Below are 21,728 nucleotides of genomic sequence, written 5' to 3'. Positions count from 1 at the left end.
TGAATGTGCCCTAAAATGTAATATGCAGGTAGACTTCCATGTTTATGTGTGTTTTACTATAGAAATTGTGCTGAATATTTTTCCAAGCATTTATATTGATTGTGTTGTTAAAGGACTATATTTCATTAGGAACGCATTCATTTTGAAGATACCTGGAAAAGTAACCAGCATGTATCTTCAAGTCATCTTTCACCTTTCCCATTTTGAGGTAATATTATGACTGTAAAGTTTAGATAATAACAATGATCATCAAATTCACAGAAAACATTTTACTTCAATTTGTATTGCACAGAAATTTCATTACAGGTGATTTTTCATTTGTGATCATTTATTTACCAACCATTCAATTGACTTACGACACTTATGACTATCACAGCATCCCCATGGTCAGATGAGAAGAATTTGGGCATTTGGCCACTAATTATGATTACAAGTATTTACAATGGTTGCAGCATTGTTGGTCACATGATTGCCACCTTGAAAGAATTGATGCATCAATTGACTTCTACTCATTTGTCAGATAAAGTATGTATATTTGCCCACCCAAGCCCGCAATGAGCTGCTATTTTGTGTCTTGACTTTCTTTTTATAATGTAATTTTATTGTACTTATTAGAATTTATAATATATGACAAAATGGGAAAGGGGAAAAAGGGAAAGAGAAAAATGTAGACTAAAGGGGGAAAAAACCCATCAACTTCTGTGTCTTTTCAATGCAGTTAAATAAACCAATAAAGGAGAATATTTGGAGCTCAGAGTTGACACAAGGGGTTGTTTCATTACTCAAACTAGATAACATCATCGTTGCTAGTAAGGAGTGTTGTTTGCTATCAGTTTATAACCTAATGGCTTTCCTGACATTTTTTTTAATTGAGATTTTGTTTACTTAATGCTCTGATGATAACCTTGGAGTTAATCTATGCTAGTCTGGTTACTGGTTGCTGATGGAGAAGTGCTTGAGTCTTTTTGTTCCTTTTTGGGTTGGGTATCTTTTGCATAGTTTGTAAGTGTTGTTAATGGCTGTGTATCTATTGATAGCTTGAGTGGTTAGGCACTTCTTGATAAAGTTGTATGGGTATCCATTTTGTTGGAATATTTTGAATAGATTCTCTATTTCCTTTTTTCTGTGTTTAGGATTTCAATTGGAAAAATATGATCATCCTAAACCAAGCCAATTCCAAAAATGCCAGGGAATTTTTGAAGCCTGGCACTCTGACAAATCAGCCCTCAATAGACATATAGATATTAATAACATCTATACATTATGCAAAAAAGACTATCACTCAGCCCAAAAGGAACCAAGACTCCTTTCCACCAGCAAACAACACCCAAATCAACATAAATTAATTCCAAGTTTAACATCAGACCAACAAATAAATAATTTCCCAATCAAGAAGCTGCCAAAGAAGTCAACAACTAACAATGCAATAAAAGAATCTCTAAGACCCCCCACTCCCACCAGCAATGACAGGCAAGCCACTAAAATATAAACTGACAACAAGCAGCACTCCTTACGAACACTGAAGATGTTACCTAGTTTGGTAATGAAAGGTTTGCATAAAAATATGCAAGTTCAGAGACCACCAAGGACCCATCAGTTAAATGAATGTTACAGTCTATATCTATGTTATATGTTGTAAATGTCATTTCTATAACAAATAACCCTTGTCTAATCAATAAATCTCAAAATCAAAGCTTCATTTTTCCTTCTGAGTCAACGTTCAATGTTTAAGATATATGGCAACAGCTATTTGTCTGTGTCAGTTCAAACTGGAACCTAACATTTTTGCTGATTTCTTGAGGTTATAATAGAAAAAAAAAATCCAATTTCATTTGTTCACATTGGATTTATTGGGAACATTCTCACAAAAAACATTTTGATAAAAAAATTTAATTCAGAATAAAGTAATATGGAATGCCATTATAGTGAAATTGCTGAGCCTATAAACTTAAGGCATATATAATTTTTCTATAGCCTCCCAGTAGCAGTATTGATGACAAAAGTGCACATGGTTTGGAGGATCTTGGAAAATTTGAGTGTGTAATAGTAAATTATGCTACCTTCTCTTGGAAAGAAGAAAAATATTTTAAAAATATGTTTTCAGTTTAGAAGAAAACAACTGTTTTATTTCTAATTAAAATATGCAGGAATCAATGTTTCTTAGACTTTCTAGGTGTGGAAGTTTAGTCCTTCAGTTACCATATTGAAACGCAGGGTAAGTCCTATGATAACATGAATGAAGTGTCAGTCTTAATACTTTACATTATCTTTCCTTTTGCAGCCCAGCTCCTAGAATAGTTTGACTCCCTCTTCTTTGTGGCAACACCTGAGATATTGGAACACTGCTATAATCATCTTTGTTGCTCTTCTCTGCACTCTTTCTAGAGTCTCCACATCTTTTCTACATCGTGGTGACTAAAACTGAATGCAGTATTCCAAGTGTGGGCTTACTAAGGCATTATAAAGTGGTATTAACACTTCATGTGATCTTGATTCTATCCCTCTGCTTATGCAGCCTAGAACTGTGTTGGCTTTTTTGGCAGCTGCTGCACACTGCTGGCTCATATTTAAATGGTTGTCCACTAGGACTCCAAGATCGCTCTCACAGTTACTACTATTGAGCAAAGAAGCACCTATACCAGTGGTTCTCAACCTTCCCAATGCCATGACCCTTTCATACAGTTCCTCAAGGTGTGGTGACCCCCAACCATAAAATTATTTTTGTTGCTACTTCATAACTGTAATTTTGCTACTATTATGAATTGTAATGTAAATATCTGATATTATGATGTATTTTCATTATTACAAATTAAACATAATTAAAGCATAGTGATTAATCACAAAAACAATATGTAATTATATATTGTGAAATATTTATCATTTACATTTTTATTTCTCTGGGTAGTTGTCATAGAGGCCCCAGAACACTTCTTTGCCTAGAGGGCCCATAATGCTGTTAAGTTGGCCCTGTGCATGCCAGCTATGGACTTTCCTGGCCTTTCTCCTTAGCCCAAAAGAGAAATGGTGGGAGGGAGCCTTTGGGCCAGAAGGGGAGCCAGGCCAGGAAGTCACATCCCCCGTCAGAGATCCCTGAATGCACCTTGCAAGGTTGTCTTTTGGATCAATTTGTTGCAGTTTGGACCCACAGCAGGGTCCTCTGGTACTTGCTTGTTCTCCTGAGCTGTTGCCAACATGACCAGCTTGGCAGCAGGCTAGAGAGCCATGGTGGCCCAGGTCTAGCTAGAAACCAGTAGTTATGGGTTGAAGCCTCCTTAGGAGCCTGGAGGGGCTTTGGGCCAGACTCACCATATGGAATCATTGGGGTGGGGGAAAAGGAAGAGGTGGGAATGTTAGGCATCTACATCCCCTTAAGTTGATCAGCAGGAAAGGCAAGGTAAAAATTAAATCCATTTGCTACCATTTACTTAGAAATAAATGCTCTTCTGCTCTTGTTCTGCTCTTCTGCCCTTTCCAGCTGGGGGGGAGGAGCTCCCCAAGCAGGCTCCCAAGAGGCAGTTCTCCCCCCCCAAGTTCTGCCCCTCCCCAAACATGACAAGCCATGTTCCCTCTTCACTTCCCATTCCAAATAGGGACAATGACGCCTCCATAGTGCAAGAATTTCCCCTTACAGCTTCCCTTCAGGAGCACCGATGCTGAATTTCTTTTCACCCCATTTCCTTGGCAGGATCCCCTGTGCAGTGGATGGCAGCAGCGCAGAGCTCAGAGTGTTCGCGCTGCGCTGAGCCCCGAATGTGGCATCTGTCTCCCACTTCCAGCTCCTTCCTATGGGCTACACCTCCTCCTTCCCAACAAAACTGGCAACTGCACTCGCAGCTCTGGGGGCTTTCCCGCAAGCAAGAGGCCGAGAACCAGAGCAGGGAGGCTGGTGTCTGGCGGCAATCCTTTGGCCATGCCCAAGAAGGCAGCGAGCTGGCACGGATCTAGAAATCTCTCCACGTGGGCCTGAAGATCAGAGACAAGACGTGGCTGGGTCATAAGTATTGAAAGAAAATGGATGGTTGAAAGAAATCATTTCATTGTAATGGGATGATGCCGCTTTATAAGGGATAATCTGTGCCATAAAATTATCACTTCTATCCCTAAGATTCTAAGACCTTCACCAAGATAATGCAATTAGGCAAAGAAGAGGAGATTTTCAGAGAAACATTATATTGTTTTGAATATAGACTGAATCCAATAATTCTCTTTCAGAATGCCATTCCATGGTATTTCTTGTTTTGACTGGTGACCATTTATTGTATACCAAAGCTCTGAAGAAACAGACTGTTGATAAACATTTTCATTCAGAATGGAGTAGATAATACTGATTAGGTTTTTGTGTGTGTGGAGCAGGGATGGGTTCCTGTCAGTTCTAACCTCTTCTATAGAAGAGGTTCCACAAATCTACAGTGCCTTTTAGAACCGGTTCCAGCTCCCTCCCCCTATCCCTCTGCACATCATCAAGATTAAGAGCAAGAGGAGGAATTCTGGGAGTTGAAATCCACAAGTCTTAAAGCTGTCAAGTTTGAACAACCCTGGTTTTTTCCCCTAAAGGGTTAGGGGTGCAAGGGTCTTGTAACTTGACAGCTTTAAGACTTGCGTGTTTCAAATGCCAGTGTTTCTGAGCCAACATTTTGGTTGCTAAGCAAGAGCGTTGTTAAGTGAGTTTCACCAAATTTTACAAGTTGGCCATGGCCACCCAGTCACATTGCTGGAAAGCCATTCCCACCTGGTCACATGGCTGGCAAGCCACTCCCACAAAGCAGGCCACACCCACAGAAGAGGTTCTAAAAATTTTTGAAACCCACCACTGGTGTGGAGCCACCAGAAAAGAGCCACTTTTCTGCTGCATTATGATTGTTTTTTTATTTTTTAAATACAAATAACACAAACATAGTACGTATATCTGAATATAAAAAAAGAAAGAAAAAGGAAAAAATACATATTACAGTGCACCCTCACCTCCCTGGAGACCGGTTTTCCCTCTTATATTTCTTCATCTATAACAACTAAAATATATGCAATATATTCCAATTGTGTCCTTATCCCCTCCAAAACAACATATATTCTTGAGTGGGTTTATTCCTTTTGCCTTCCAGCAACACTGATTTTATAAAATCCCCCCATATTTCATTATAATTATTTGCTTTGGTCATCCCTTTTTTAAATTTTAAATTTAAATTTAAATTTTAAATTTAATTTCTGTTGTTAATTTATCATATTCAAAATTTCTTTATACCACTCATTTCTTTGAATATTCCAATTTTGTCCCCAATAGTTAGCCATCACTAATCTAGCTGCCATTTTCAAATTTACAATCAATTCCTTTTTTGTTTCATTTATATTCCATTTTTCCACCAGCAGCAGTAATGCAATTCTTGGTGACTTGTCTAAATTTACATTCAAAAGTGTTGTGTTATGATTGCAAATTGACTCTAACCTATAGGAAAATTGAGTTTTATTTATGCTATTGTGGATGTATTCAAGTAGACAGTTTTTCATCTATTACGCACTGCAAACTATGTTAGAAGAATACCTGGATTTTCTATTTGACAAATGTTCACAACTTATTTTGCTCTGCTAACTCCTGGAAAATCTTAACAAATAAGTACTGCATTGGAAGAGTTAATATACCATATGGCTTCTGCTCATTTACCAGAGAAAGTATGTGTATTTGCAATCCAGTGGCCAAAATGAGTTGATATTTCTATTTGTTGTCATTCAGCATTTAAGCATTTTATGAACTGTATACTGCAGCATCAAGAAACTTATTTTGGCAAGTCAGGTTTTGGCATACCAGTAGAAACATCAATGATAAGAGTACATATGGGTTTGGAGCATCTTGGAGAATTTGGAAAGGTGATGGAGAAAATAATAAGAAAAATTGTGCTGATTCCATCAATATATTCTTATAGAAGGAAGATAGTCTAAAAATAAAGGCTTTCAGTCAGTTAAGGCACATTTGTTCACTGAAAATGAACTAGCATTACACTAGGATACCACAGGGGGGGGGGAGTACAAAGTCTATTAAAACAATTCATCTTAGAGTTTCTATGCATTGAAATGTCAATATTTTGGTATTTGGAAACCATTCTGAAAAGCAGGTTAACTCTAGGATGATATGCATAAAGTGTCAGATATGCAACAAAGTCTTCATATTTGGGATTATCTTTTTTTCTACAGCCCAGTATTGGGATGGGGGTAGGGATATATTTATTACTGAAGAAGATAGAAAACAAATCCCTTCAGTCATGATAAATATGTTGATTCTTTTAGATATTCTACATGGGAAAGTATTCCCATTCTTGCAATTAGTATAATATCTATAATTAAATTAGCTGATTATGAAATTGCAGTTTGTTTTCAAAGATAAACTCTTGAACACAGTCAATGAAATATTGGATAAATTTAACCTTAGCATTAAAGGAAGGGATGGGGATATCTGTTTGTCAATATGACCTGAATATTCAATATTTGGAGTTTTAGATTGGCCAGAAGACTGTTAATCATTTACTATTGGAATAACAGTAATTAAAATTCATTCTGCTTGTATGCTGCTGAATCAGTGGAGATTCTAATGGCTGCTTTGTAGATAAAAGAATATGCAGAGATAATATTTTTCTACTGACTTCAAAATGTTGGTAGGAGCGATGCTTCTGTTAACTCTGCTTCCATACACAGCATATGAAGCTCTTACAGCAAAATGTAATGTCCGGTATCCAGAACACCCACTTCACAGCTATCGTCAATCTGGAGATCTCATTATTGGTGGTATCGCATCTCATGGTATCTTCCTCTCCTATGCCAAAGATTTCATAAAGGAACCTCCACCAGCTACGCCTGAGGAACTTACGTAAGAAATTCACTTTAGTCTGTATGTGCATTTATGTTAATTAGAATGCCAGATGATGTTATAGGAAATTGAAGAAACTTTAGAAACTAGGCAGACAATTTCCATTGTCCATAAGTAAGGTGTGGAATTTTTTAAAGATATTATTCTGTATGATTATTGGAACTATCATGTAACATGACAATATAAGAATTTGAGTATATGAATGTTACATTATATTTAACATTACACACTCCAAAGTAATATACATCTTCTATAAGATACAATAATAAATGTAATAAATGCTGCAAAATGTTTCAGAACTATAAAACATTATCTGACACTCATTCTAGAATACTTCCCAAGAATTACCAACACATCCTGGCTTTGGCCTTTGCAGTAAAGCAGATTAATGAAAACCCTCAGATTTTACCGAATATCAGCTTGGGATTTCATATTTATGACAATTATTACAATGCAAAATGGACATACCATTCCACAATGCTGCTTATATATACACTTGAACATTTTTTCCCAAATTACAACTGTAACATGCAGAATAAGCTTCTTGCAGTGATTGGTGGACTGGATTCTCTTACTTCTCTTGATATGGCAATTGTTCTGGATACCTATAAGATTCCTCAGGTAAAGTTTGCAAATGAAGTTTAACACTTCTTTTAACATTTCTTTGATTTGGTGGGTCTACTTTTGTTCTTTCAGTATCCTGGAATCAGCTTACATAATTAAGATATCCAAGGATAGTTGTAAAGTGTTTTAAACCTGGAACCATGGAGAAGGTGTGTTTCATCAATGGTTTTCTTTACATAGCAAACAATAACATTTAAATCCATATAAAAACACTAACAGGCAGAAGACTGGCAGAACACAGCCACGAACATTACCTAGAAGTCAGAAGACATAATGAAAACTCTTTAATTTCACAACATATAGCAGATTTAACCATAGTTTCAGTTGGGAAAATGTGACCATCCTAGACCAAGCCATCAGGGAATTCTAGAAGACTGGCACTTTGACAAATCCGCCATCAATACACACACCTATAAACAAGATCTATATTCTATGATAAGAGACAATCAACCACCCAAAAAAGGGAATAAAAAACCACAAGCACCTTTCCACCAGCAATCAGCACCCATATCAGCATAGATTAACTCCAAGATTACCATCAGACCAACAATCAAGTAAACAATACCCCAATCAAGAAACTACCAAATAAGCAAACAGCAAACATCCCACCCAAAGAATCAATAAGACCATCACCCTTACCAACACTGACATGGGAAGGCACTAGAATATAAACTGAGAACTAAACCCAACTCCTTACCAGCAAATGATGAGGTTACTTTAGTTAGCATAATGGAACATCTTCAAGAAAACAAGCAAGATCTTGAAGGACTCTTCATTTCAACCCTGATTACAAATATTCTCCTTTATTGTTACTGAAAACTATCATCTTTATGAACCAATAAGAACAATGCAAATTAATGCAGGATGTGATATGGGTCCAATTGTAATTGTTCTTTTTCACCTTTCATGGATGTCTTTAGCTCACCTATAGTCCCACTCCAGTGAAGAAAGACAAATCTCCTGGTCTTCCTTTCTACCAGATGGTTCCTAAGGAAGAGCTTCAATATGAAGGGATTCTGTCTCTACTTTTACACTTCAAATGGATATGGATTGGGGTGGTGGTTATGGATACTGACAATGGAGAGAGATTTGTACAAACAGTGATACCCATGTTTTCCCAGAAGGGGATTTGCTTTGCATTCGTACAGAAAATCCCTGTTATAACTTTTATTACTAATATCTCTGAAATACTGCATAAAGGGAAGATGATTTATGATATATTGACATGTAGTAAGGCTACGGTGATACTTGTTTATGGTGAATCTAATTCATTCGGATTTTTTAGAATACTCTCTTATCAATCAGAGGAAGATGTAGATAGTAAGCCTAGGAAACCCTTAGGAAAACTATGGATCATCACAGCCCAAATGGAGATTGCATCCTTTGTATTTCAAAGAGATTGGGATTTAGACATGTTTCGTGGCTCTCTAGCTTTCATGTTTCATTCCAGGGATGTACCTGGATTTCATCAGTTTATAGAGAATCGAAACCCTTTCACTATGAAAGGAGATGGTTTTTTCAAAAACTTCTGGGAGCAGGCCTTTGGCTGTGTATTTCCAAGTACATTTGTGGATGAAATGGAGGAACCTTCTTGCACTGGAGATGAACAACCCGAGAACCTCTCTTATACCATTTTTGAAATGAGCATGTCTGGCAATAGCTACAGTGTCTACAATGCTGTTTTTGCTATAGCCCATGCTTTACATGCTATGCATACAGCTGGATTCAGACACAGGACAAAGATAGAAGGTCAACTGAAGCTACATAACCAACCAGTTTGGCAGGTAAATGTGCTTGTAATATTCTATAGTCCTAATTCCAGGTTCTCTTCACGGTCATACAGTTTCCTTTACATTACATAGTATAATGTAATTTAATTCAATTGAAATGTCTCTGCTACAATGTATAAATTCATGAAAAATAATTACATCTCCAATCACTTTCAACACACACTGAAAATCTGACATGGAACCTTACCATTTTAGCCACAGGTATACTTAAATGTCAGCCATCTATTAGTTCTCAGCCTAGTATTAAACACAACTGGCTTTTAGTGCCCCTGTATAAATCTAAAACTGAAATGAAGGCAAACCAGGATTAGTTCTCAGTGGACAGAGAACAAGATTGGGGTTGCAATAAAAATGAGTCAGCATTTCAAACATAGATTTTCCCCTATTGTTTTATGAGGAGGGATACTTATATGTATTTGTATGTGCTGCCAGTGGTATTTGATGGTATCTGTTTTGATTTTTTTTTTAAAAGGGCAGAATCATTTTGCAAGATTTTCACAAACTGGAATTGTTAGGAGGGATGAATTAAGACAATTAACAGTATTAGCAAGAATAACAGAAAAAATAAAATAAGTGAATGAAACCAGCCATAGAATGTTTTATCTGCACATATATTTTGATTCACAGGATTTTCTACATTAATTGGTTTTCTCTCTCCTTTTTTTTAAATTTTAGCTCCATCCATTTTTGAGACAGGTCATGTTTAATAATAGCCTTGGCGACAAAATCACCTTTGACCCAGATGGAATGTTAGTGGATGGGTTTGATATAATAAATTTTATTCTTTCTGAAAAACAGTCAAAAGTGAAAATTGGAAAGATAGGCCCTCAGTCTCCTGTATACCAAACATTCATAATTGAGGAAGATGCCATAAGATGGAACAGTAGGTTTAATCAGGTAGGTTTCAGGAACAGAACATCTGGAAATTTCGAATCTGTATATGAATATTGAAATTGGTTGGTTAGTTGTTAAATTGGTTGTTAACCTGTTAAACCATCTGATTCCTGGTTGGGCAATATCTTGGGTAGGTTATTGATATTGTGCAGGGCAGGTAACTTGATTTTGCTAATATTCAGACTTTCTTCTTTCTTCTTAAAGCTATTGGGATGTATAGCAGACAATTTTGCCTGTGAAAATGCCAGCCACATTTGTTGATAGCATTTATTTTCCGGACTATGGTCACTAAACACTGAAGCCCAACATTTCCCAAAGCTTGTTACTTCGTTACAAAGCAACAAAGCTTTTTTACTGTATTATTATGACAGTATGCTGAAAAAACTGTACATTTATGTAACCTTGCTAAAGAGAACAACCACAGCTCAGAATCACAGTACTAAAAAATGATTGCTTTCTTTTATGTTGGTTTTGGTTCATAAATTAGACTACTCCTGTTTCCCTATGTACACCTAGCTGTAATCCAGGTTCTAGGAAGCAAGTAACAGAAGGGAGACCATTTTGCTGCTATTCTTGTATCTCATGTCCCGAAGGGAAAATTGCAGAAAAGGAGGGTAAGGATAATATTTTTTTTCAGTTGCATAGTTGTTTCCAAATCTTCATGAGCTGATGAATATCATTTTGTAAGACCTACCTGCAAATAGCTGTCAGTCATGAAAATATTTGGATACATTTTCTTCTGTTATTCACTTTTTCATTGTTATTCAATCCATTTTCCCTAAGATCAAGGCCTATTTTAGTGATTCTTGCCTTCCTGGATTCTTGTCACATTACATGTACAAATATTTTACATTTAGCTTTGTTCCAATTGCTTCTAGTGAACAGTTTGGTTTTACTTTTCTAATCCTGGATATCTTTTCTATTTCAAAGAATTTTCTTGTGCTCAGCATTGGACTTTTTAATGGTCTCCCAATTTTTTAATGTTCTAATTTTTTTTATTTATAATTAGCATTCTATTTAAATTTCAATTTCTCAGGTATGTTATAATTTCTTTTTCATTTTAAGTAAATATTCAATCAAATAAATGAATAAGTAACCATTTTAAACACTTTTTTTAAATTTTGAAAGGGTGAAATCAGGTATTTTGATGGTTATGAATGGTTCTGATTTCAGAAAACTCATTCAGGACTGCTATTTTGTTGTTATTTGATTGCAAAACACATCTTTGGTTTGTAACAACTACCTGTTTAAAATATGCAGCACACTTAATGTGACTCCTTAGTGTTAGGTGCATTATATGCAGGGAGGTTAATAACCACTAACTAATGGCTATGACTAGGTAATCAAAACTCCATCCTTTTTAAATGCATGCAGTTCATGCCTTAACCAGCCAGTCATAAATGCAATTTTGATGTTGATTATTACCCTCACCTGTCCTTCCTTGATATCTAACCATGCTTAGAACACAACAGGTACAGATATTATAAAATCAATGAGAAATAATTAGGGCAACTTCTGTTCATTCTGTAGTTGGCTTCTGCAAATTGAGAAGCCTCTTACATCTGCCTTCAATCACTGAATGATTTGGACTCAAGATAATGGACCAATATAGAGAAATCCAACTGATATTTATCCCAGTTGATCAGCTAAAGGGTACTGTAGTAGTACTTGACTTACAATCACAATTGGAACCACAAATTCCATTGTTAAGCAAGATGATTCTTAAGTAAGTCACACCCAATTTTATGATCTTCTTCACCATGATTGTTAAGCGAATCACCACAGTTGTTGAGTGAATTATTTGGTTATTAAGCAAATGCAGTTTCCTCCATTAGGGTGGAAACCTTCCCAGGTGGCTTCCTCCTTGTCAGAAGCCACCTGGGAAGGTTTCAATAATGATCACATGGCCCAAGGGCACTGCAACCATTATAGCTATGTTGGTTGCCAATTCCTGAATTTTGATTGCATGACCATGAGGTTGCTGCAAAGGTCATAAGTGCAAGAACTGGTTATAAGCCACTTTTTTCAATGCAACTTTGAATGGTTGCTTGTAAATTGAGGATTACCTGCATAACTAGAATTTGGATATCACAAATATCAGTTTATAACAAATAATAAGAATTTTCTACCCTTTGCCACCATCCAGTGGCCATTTATATTTTTTCAGTCCAGATATAGAAGCCAAAATTCCACGAATTACTATAAAGTAATTACAAACTGCCAACATTTTTAAATCTTAAAATTGTAATTTATTGTGAGTTTTGCTGTTTGTATGCTAGGACTGTTGCATTTAATCAAAGTATATAGATATGGTTTATCTTACCATGTTCCCATTGAGCTACAAGTATATACCCTAGCTCTCAGTCCACAGTTAGTCTCCACATACTTCCATTTAAAGTTGATAGTTTCACATTTTCCTGAAATGTTTGGCACCAGGTTTTCTTTGGACTTTCTCATTTTCTCTGACCATCTGGTGGTATCAGATTGATAGTAGTCTTTGTTGGACATTGCTCCCTAATGGTTTATAGCCAATATATAAATTGTTTTCTTCATTGCTGAATATGGAAGAGAGACTCATCAGTTATTCACTTATGTAAGAAATAACAAAGGTTATGAATATTTTTGCATAGTTTGAGACTTTGACTATATATTTTCTGTTTTAGATTTGAATGACTGCTACAGCTGTACAGATGAAAAATATCCCAGCAAAAACCAGGATTCATGTATTCCCAAGGACATAAGTTTCTTGTCCTATAAAGACCCTTTGGGAATCAGTTTAGCCTGCTTTTCTCTTTTCTGTTCCACAATCACAGTTCTCATACTAAGGACATTTCTAATGCATCACAACACTCCCATTGTCAAGGCCAGCAACCGGGATCTTACCTACATGCTCCTCATCACCCTCCTGCTCTGCTTTCTTTGTGCATTACTATTCATTGGTCGGCCAAGCAAGGTGACGTGTATTCTCCGACAAATTGGTTTCAGCATCATCTTCTCTGTGGCTATTTCTTGTGTGCTGGCGAAGACTTTGACTGTGGTCCTGGCTTTTATGGCAACTAAGCCAGGAAGTGGAATAAAAAAGTGGGTAGGAAAAAGACTGGGCTACACTTTTGTTTTATCTGGCTTCTTAATTCAAACTGGGGTTTGCACTCTGTGGCTGTTGATTTCTCCTCCAGCCCCAAATGCTGACCTGCACTCAGAAGCTGGAAAAATTGTCCTAGAATGTAAGGAAGGGTCCATGATTATGTTTTATTTTGCAAGGTGTTATATGGGCTTTTTGGCCACAATCAGTTTTATAGCTGCTTTCTTTGCCAGGAAATTACCAGATACCTTTAATGAAGCCAAGTTCATTACTTTCAGCATGTTGGTTTTCTGCAGTGTTTGGATATCCTTTGTTCCAACCTACCTGAGCACCAAGGGGAAGTTCACAGTGGCTGTGGAGATTTTCTCAATGTTAGCCTCAAGTGCTGGGCTTCTGGTCTGCATCTTTTTCCCCAAATGCTACATTATAGTTCTGAGACAGGAGCTGAATATCAGGCAGCTACAGAATAGAAATATTACTAATTCAATTAAATGAATTAAATGTAAACAATCCAATTATTTGGTATAGTGTTCAGCATAGAGAGGTTTGTGCACTTTACATCTGTGAAGCAAAATATTCTTTCCTAATAATGTTATTAAATACATCTTTCTTAAAATTCTTCTCCCTGTTGCCTACTGATTAAGAGTGTATTTAGAAGTCACTTTTAAAATGTAATTATCATATTTCCACTTTTTTCTTACTTTCAGACATTCATGTATGATGTATTATTTTTAAAGTAGTACAGATTTCAATAGTCATAATATTGTTAACTCTAAAGATATTCTGATATTTTATCTACATTCAGTTTTATTTGTTGAAGTCCACACTTCTTAAAGTTGGCAAGTTTGAAAAACTCTGCTTTATATTTTGAGGGCCATACTGTTACATTACAGATAATTACCCAATCTTTATGATGGTTTTCCCCATGTCAGTTCTCTATAGCAGGGGAAGCACGCTCACCCCAGGTCCATGAAGGGAAAAAACATCATGATACATCATGTGACTGCAACATAATTGCAATTTGACACCCATGCTCTACAGGAACAAATGCAGGATGTCTTTCATATGAATCTTCTGTTGGCAAATTACTGTAATTTCAAGTATAATTTACATTCAGCACACTCTCAGTGAAACACTTCGTCTAGATCATAGGAAGCACAAATATCTCAAATTAAACTAATTGTGCAGAGCAAATTTGAGTAAAAGGATACAAAGATCTATCTATCTATCTATCTATCTATCTATCTATCTATCTATCTATCTATCTATCTATCTATCTATCTATCTATCTATCTATCTATCATCCATCCATCCATCCATCCATCCATCCATCCATCCATCCATCTATCCATAGAAAATGATTTTTGGATCAGTTTATGATAATTACTTACTGTTTTGTTTTAAAAAGAGAATGATCTTTGGCTGTTCCAGTCTTAACTTTTTAATATATGTAACATCGGCAGAATGGAGATGGAAAGCAGGATACTAGACAATCTGATCACTGTTCTGCATCATAAAAGAAACAATTTTGTAGATGGGAATGGCATATCCAATGTCCTCCATAAGGGAACAAGGATGAAGAAAATTTTCTGGTTTTCTCAGGAAATTTTCTAGTTGATTGTGATCCTCTGACATATACTAGGTTGCTTTGGCCTTTTGCTGTGGATATTGAATGTAAGAGTCCTGTTCCTTGTACTTTATTCATGAGCAAATGCTAGATTTGAGGTAGAGATCCTGAAGGGAGACTTACTTCTATTTTATAGAAGATGGGTTCTTTTGTTTTTGATGATATATGGCTGGTTGATCATGAATCTTAGAGGGAACTAGAAAGTTACCTATGCCATTTTCACTGGGAACAAAGACTGAAAGGTAAAATTAAGGATAGACTGATTATTTGTGAGGGATAGATGGATGGATGGATGGATGGATGGATGGATGGATGGAAAGTTATTGTATGGCAAGTTGGTCAGTATTATGGTTTCAGAGAGAACTAATTAGACAAAACTCTTGCTTGAGGAAGTGTGCAGCTTTTATTATTTTTTCGTACTGGTAGTATTGACCCAAAACTTTTTTCTTTTGTAATTTCACTTTGAAGACCAGTTGGGAAATTACAACATTCTGAAGACAATTAGAAGCTGAGTTGGAATATGAGGGGGTAAGAGAAGTTGGTGGAAGAATTTTGTTTTGTCCTTTGCAATTTCTTTTAGAGGTACTTTAACTGAGTATGGAAGGTCATCTAAAAATAGGAAGGATTATTTCATTCTCTTGATGTTGGAATGGTGGTCTCAACAGGATTGGTCTTCAGCGGCATATATGCTGTTCTTTGGTTTTGGTTTAGTTGCAGATGTTTTATTACCTTATAGCAATAGCAGTTAGACTTATATACCGCTTCATAGGGCTTTCAGCCCTCTCTAAGCGGTTGACAGAGTCAGCATATTGCCCCCAACAACAATCCGGGTCCTCATTTTACCCACCTCGGAAGGATGGAAGGCTGAGTCAACCTTGAGCCAGTGAGATTTGAACAGCCGAACTGCAGAACTGCAGTCAGCTGAAGTAGCCTGCAGTGCTGCATTTAACCACTGCGCCACCTCGGCTCGGCTTATCAACTAGTCAGGTATTTAAACATCTGCAAGCAAACAACCAAATTCATAGAGACCAAGTATATGATACTTGGTTCCACATTGACCTACATACAGTATATTTTCTTCTATTGCAATTGTCTTCTGGCCTGGATTGAAAAGTGTAAAATCTCAAGAGTGGCTAAATAAGTTGAAAATTCTAAAAAGGGAGACAACTTGTTTTTGTTCTCTGATATCCTAATAATATATTTTTTAATTGTATATATGATTTGAAAGGAAATGTAGCATCGTTGGCTCCTAGTTAGGTAAAAAACAGTAGTGTCTAATTGGCATTATAGACTCAGCAATTTTAATGACTATACAGTGTGTGCGATTACTTGCATATAGACTATTTAAAGAAATTGACTAGCAACCCTGTATCTGATTACCGTGCCTGATTAAAGGCAAAAGTTTAATTTTTAATGAAGGATCTAGTATCAATGAGTGAGTAGGCCTAGAAGCAGGGGTGGGTTCCTGCTAGTTCTAATCTCTTCTATAGAAGAGGTTCCACAAATCTTCAGTGCCTTTTAGAACCAGTTCCACCTTCCTCCCCCCGCCCATCCACACATCATCAAGATGAAGTGTGAGAGGAGGAATTCTGGGAGTTGAAGTCCACAAGTGTTAAAGCTGTCAAGTTTGAACACACTGGGTTTTTTTCTCAAGGGTTAGGGGTGCAAGGGTCTTGTAACTTGACAGCTTTAAGACTTGCGTGCATCAAATGCCAGAGTTTCTGAGCCAACATTGTGGTTGCTAAGCAAGAGCATTGTTAAGTGAGTTTCACCACATTTTACAAGTTGGCCATGCTCACCCAGTCACATGGCCAGCAAGCCACTCCCATAAAGCAGGCAACACCTACAGAAGAGGTTCTAAATTTTTTTGAAACCCAGCCTAGAAGGTATTAAGATTTAAGCAAGTTTATCACTCTTAAGGATAATCATTTAATAGGATGAAGTTGGCCATGATTATGGCTCTTGTAAGTAGACAAATATCCTCTAGAAGTCAAAAGGTTTTTTTCCAATGGTCTTAAGGATGATTGTTCTACCAAAGGAGATGGGTGATTCGAACGATGCTGGATGAGACAAGGCAGCTGGTTTTTCCCCCTGGCTGCCGTAGTCTCTCTACGCGCCCCCCCTCCTCCTCTACTCTGGCGGATCTCATTACTGGATGCTCTTGGCATTTTTCGACATCTTTGGCCCTGTTTCCTTGGAATCTTTTTGGACTCTGTTGGCTGACTTTATAAAGGGGTAGTTGGTTTGATATGGGACGGTATAAGACCTGGCAGTTGGCCTTGCGGCCATTGCCACGGCCCCTTAGTCTACTCCCTAGGCCTTTTCTACAGTGCGGCCTTTCCTCTCTTCCCTGGCCCTCGGTTTGCTCTTACTCATACGGGACTTTACTATATGGTTCCCTACTCACGGCTACTGGACATTGGACATTGGACTTACGATCTGGTCCTGGCTGGTATGATCATTGCCACCCATTGTTGTCAAGAGACTTCATCTTAGCCCCTTTGGAGCTTCTATTCCAATACCATCTATACCATCTTTACCATCTATCACGCAAGAAGAGAGAAGACAAAATCTTTCTCCCTCTTTATATTATATTTATATGTCTGGGAACCCCACCGGACTGGACTTTTTTGCGAACCCACCTACAAACTTTACTCGAACTTGCACATTTTTTACATCTTTTAATAGCTGCGCAATTTTTTCTTTTTGTATGGAGAGTGCATGTGGTACGTATGTATTTGATTGAATGATCCCACACTTTTTAACTTTTTAACTGTTTAATTCCCTTTTATATTATATTGTTGTATTTTTAAATTTTTGTAGGGGTGTGAGTGAGTGTTTGGGGGTGTAAGCGAGATTGGGATGGGAACCAGGTTCCCCCACACTGAGTGCTTTGCAGAAGTGTTGATGGGATCTGGGCCTACTCCAATCTCAGGATGACTGATTCGAAGGGCCTGTGGGGAAATGCGGGGGCTATGCGGGTGGGTGGAGGGACTACGGATACGAGAGTGGGCCGGAGCATTAGAGGCTTAACAGGGAGGGGCAGATATGACGGGGACTTTAGGGCTGGCCATTACCGGGGAAGGAGGACTCACTATGTTACAGAGATCCCTCCTTCCGGCCCTATGAGTCCCACTCCAAGGCCAGATGGTGTGAGTAATCAGGACCCTGGTCGCAGGCTGCTGTCACTAAATGCCAGGTCTGTAGTTCACAAGGCTCCCCTCATCCGGGACCTAATTTTAGATGAGGGGGCAGACATGGCATGTATTACTGAAACCAGGCTGGGCCCGGAGGGAGGAGTCCCCCTCACTGAAATGTGCCCAGAGGGTTTTCAGGTGCTTCATCAGCCGCGACCCCAGTGAAGGGGTGGGGGTGTGGCTATTGTTATCCGAGAGTCTCTAGTACCTCGTAGGATCCCTGCTCCGGAGCTTGTCGGGTGTGAGTCCTTGCTGGTGAAGTTGGACCTCAAGGGTCAAGTGGGCTTGCTGTTAACGTACCTGCCTCTCAACAGTGTTGCAGCAGCCCTCCCCTCGCTCCTCGAGTCAGTAGCTGAGCTGGCAATTGAGTTCCCCAGGCTTATGGTTCTGGGGGATTTCAATTTGCCTTCGCTTGGTGAACACTCTGATGGAGCACAGGAGTTCATGGCTTCCATGATAGCCATGGGCTTGACCCAAGTAATTCGGGGCCCGACTCACTCGGCGGGTCACACACTCGACCTTGTATTCCTCTTGGAGCAGTGGAGTTGTGATCTTGGTTTGAGGATTAGCGAGACCTTACCCCTGTCATGGTTGAACCACTACCTACTGAGGCTTGACTTTCGGAGACCAAACCCCCACTGTAGGGAGGAGAAACCGATTAGGTGGTTCCATCCCAGGCGCCTTATGGACCCTTTGGGCTTTCAGACAGAGCTTTGTGTTGTTCCTGATACCCTCGCCCGCAGTCCAATGGAGACTCTGGTTGCTGCCTGGAATTCAGCAGTGGCAGAGGCTCTTAACCGGATTGCGCCTTTACGGCCAATCCAAGGCAGTGGATCCAGGAGGGCTCCTTGGTTTACTGAGGAACTCCGGGAGATGAAGCGCCGTAAGAGACGCCTAGAGAAACGATGGAGATCCAGTAAGTCTGAGTCAGACCGAGCGCTCTTAACATCCAGCATCAGAGTCTACCTCCGGGCAATCAGGACGACAAAAAGGACACACATTGCCTCTCTGATAGCTTCCGCTGAGTCGCGCCCAGCCCCCTTGTTCAAGATAACCCGTTCCCTCCTAAACAGGAGGAAAACAGGCGATCCTTTGCAAGGCAGAGCTGAGCACTATGTTCAATTCCTCGCGGATAAAGTTGCTTGGCTTCAGACGGACCTGGACTCCAATTGTGCAGAGCCAGCCGAGGCACCAGGGGAGAATCGGGATGGACATCACTGGATTGATTTTCAAGCTGTTACCCCTGAGGACGTGGACAAGGCCATGGGAGCCGTAAGTGCCTCCACATGTGTGCTGGACCCGTGCCCCTCCTGGCTGGTTGCTAACAGCAGGGAGGTGACACGGGGCTGGATCCAGGTGGTTGTTACCGCCTCCCTTCGGGAGGGGTTCTTCCCCCCACTTTAAAGGCGGCGGTGGTGAGACCCCTCCTGAAGAAGCCATCTTTGGATCCAGCTGTTTTAAACAACTATCGTCCAGTCTCCAACCTCCCCTTCGTGGGGAAGGTTGTTGAGAAAGTAGTGGCCTTTCAGCTCCAGCGGTCCTTGGAGGAAACCGATTATCTAGATCCCTTCCAGTCGGGATTTAGGCCTGGCTACAGCATGGAAACCGCTTTGGTCGCGCTGACCGATGATCTCTGGAGAGCCAGGGATGGAGGTCATGCCTCCGTCCTAGTGCTCCTTGACCTCTCAGCGGCCTTCGATACCATCGACCATGGTATCCTTCTGCGACAACTGCGGGAGGTGGGGGTGGGAGGCACTGTTCTATGGTGGTTCTCCTCTTACCTCTCGGACAGGTCGCAGTCGGTGTTAGTCGGAGGGCAGAGATTGACCCCTAGGCCCCTGAATTATGGGGTGCCGCAGGGTTCGGTCCTGTCCCCCCTCCTGTTTAATATCTACATGAAGCCGCTGGGTGAGATCATTCGACGGCACGGGATAAAATACCATCAGTATGCGGACGATACACAGTTGTATCTGTCCGCCCCGTGTCAACTCAGTGAAGTGGTTGACGTGATGTGCCAGTGCTTCGAGGCTGTTAGGGCCTGGATGGGGGTTAACAAGCTTGTACTCAATCCGGATAAGACTGAGTGGCTGGTGTGTTTCCCTCCTACTAATTGGCCAAGTTTTCCATCTCTCAGGCTGGGGGGGTCAGACAGGGTTCGCAATTTGGGAGTCCTCTTGGACCCACAGCTGACTTTCGAACACCACTTGTCGGCTGTTTCCAGGGGGGCATTTGCCCAGGTTCGCCTGGTGCACCAGTTGTGTCCCTACCTGAACCGGGAGGCCCTCACAACAGTCACTTGTGCCCTTGTGACCTCTAGACTGGACTACTGCAATGTGCTCTACATGGGGCAGCCCTTGAAGAGCATTCGGAGACTTCAGCTTGTCCAGAATGCAGCCACGCGAGCGATCGTGGGTGCACCTCGGTTCACCCACGTAACACCTATCTTTTGCGAGCTGCACTGGCTGCCTATTGGTCTTCGGATACACTTCAAGGCGCTAGTCGTCACTTATAAAGCCCTTCATGGTATTGGACCTGGGTACTTGAGAGACCACCTGCTGCCAATTACCTCCAATAGACTAATCAGATCCCACAGATTAGGCGTCCTCCGAATTCCATCCGCCGGCCAATGCCGACTGGTGACTACCTGGAGGAGAGCCTTCTCTGTGGCTGCTCCGACCCTCTGGAATGAACTCCCCGTGGAGATTCAAACCCTCACCACCCTCCAGGCCTTCCACAAAGCCCTTAAAACCTGGCTGTTCTGACAGGCCTGGGGCTAAAGAGCTTTTGCCCCCCTCCTCGAATGGTATGGTTGTTGTGTGTTTTAAATTGTGTACTGTTATGTTCGTCTTTTTATCCCCTGTCTGTACCCCTTTCCCTGACTGAATTGTGAGCCGCCCTGAGTCCCCTTCGGGGAAAAGGGCGGCATATAAATGAAATAAATCCAATCCAAATCCAAATGTTCCTTTCTGTTACCTCCATCACTTTGTGTCCAATAGCAGCTAAGACTATCCATTTAAGTGGTGTGGAAAAGGACTGCTATTATCTCTCCTTAAATGTTATAACTTTCATTATTGGGGAAGAAGGTCTTCTTTTCCCAATGTGTATATCTGTTCTTAATTATGAATGTATTTACGGGGCACATGGACCATTTAGTTTTTTTCTGCCACACCACATTGATGGTCAGTGCTATGAATACATTTTACTCTTTTATTTAATCTAGTCATAATTTCTGCCAATTATATTGAAAACTAATTAAGAAAGGGGGAACTTTGAGAGGAGCCACTTACATATGTCAATGTAGTTCCACTCATGAAATGCTGACTGTGGGAAAGACTTCATTAAAGTTATAAGATAATCAGTAAAGATCAGTAGTCATATATTATGATACCACTTCCTCATATTTCAGCATGTATGTTGCAATATTTATAGAGCACAATTTTATTATTCACTTATAATTTTAGTCTGCACGATTACCACCAAAATAATAAGTTTGTGAAAAACTCTGCTCAGATACTCAACGAGTAGTTTCTAATGATACTACATCTACATGGAGGAAAGTAAGCAGTTGGGTACCATAAGGTTGTATCTTAGGCCCAGCACTCTTAATATCTTTATAAATGACTTACTGTAGATGAGGAAATAGAAAGGGAACTCATCAAAT

The 21,728-nt window shown here is 39.5% G+C and overlaps 2 protein-coding genes across 2 annotated transcripts; both read left to right on the top strand.

The window, feature by feature from the left end:
• Positions 1 to 6,650: 6,650 nt before the first annotated feature.
• Positions 6,651 to 10,422, top strand: LOC106548765 (vomeronasal type-2 receptor 26-like). The gene is made up of 5 exons (XM_087714634.1): positions 6,651 to 6,853; positions 7,183 to 7,474; positions 8,398 to 9,261; positions 9,943 to 10,164; positions 10,366 to 10,422. Exons 1-5 carry the CDS (start codon positions 6,651 to 6,653, stop codon positions 10,420 to 10,422), a joined length of 1,638 nt encoding a protein of 545 aa, XP_087570760.1.
• A 1,337-nt stretch (positions 10,423 to 11,759) lies between these two features.
• On the top strand, positions 11,760 to 13,738 carry LOC148046261 (vomeronasal type-2 receptor 26-like). Its single transcript, XM_087714633.1, has 2 exons — positions 11,760 to 11,814; positions 12,825 to 13,738. The coding sequence occupies exons 1-2, from the start codon at positions 11,760 to 11,762 to the stop codon at positions 13,736 to 13,738; spliced, it is 969 nt and encodes a 322-aa protein (XP_087570759.1).
• The last annotated feature ends 7,990 nt before the right edge of the window (positions 13,739 to 21,728 follow it).

This window comes from Thamnophis sirtalis, unplaced genomic scaffold (assembly GCF_051295495.1).
Source record: "Thamnophis sirtalis isolate CommonGarterSnake01/CBP01778 unplaced genomic scaffold, rThaSir2_p1.2 scaffold_4, whole genome shotgun sequence".
NCBI lineage: Eukaryota > Metazoa > Chordata > Lepidosauria > Squamata > Natricidae > Thamnophis > Thamnophis sirtalis.
The sequence above is the reverse complement of the archived record's forward strand: the minus strand, read 5'-3'. Positions and strand labels throughout refer to the sequence as shown.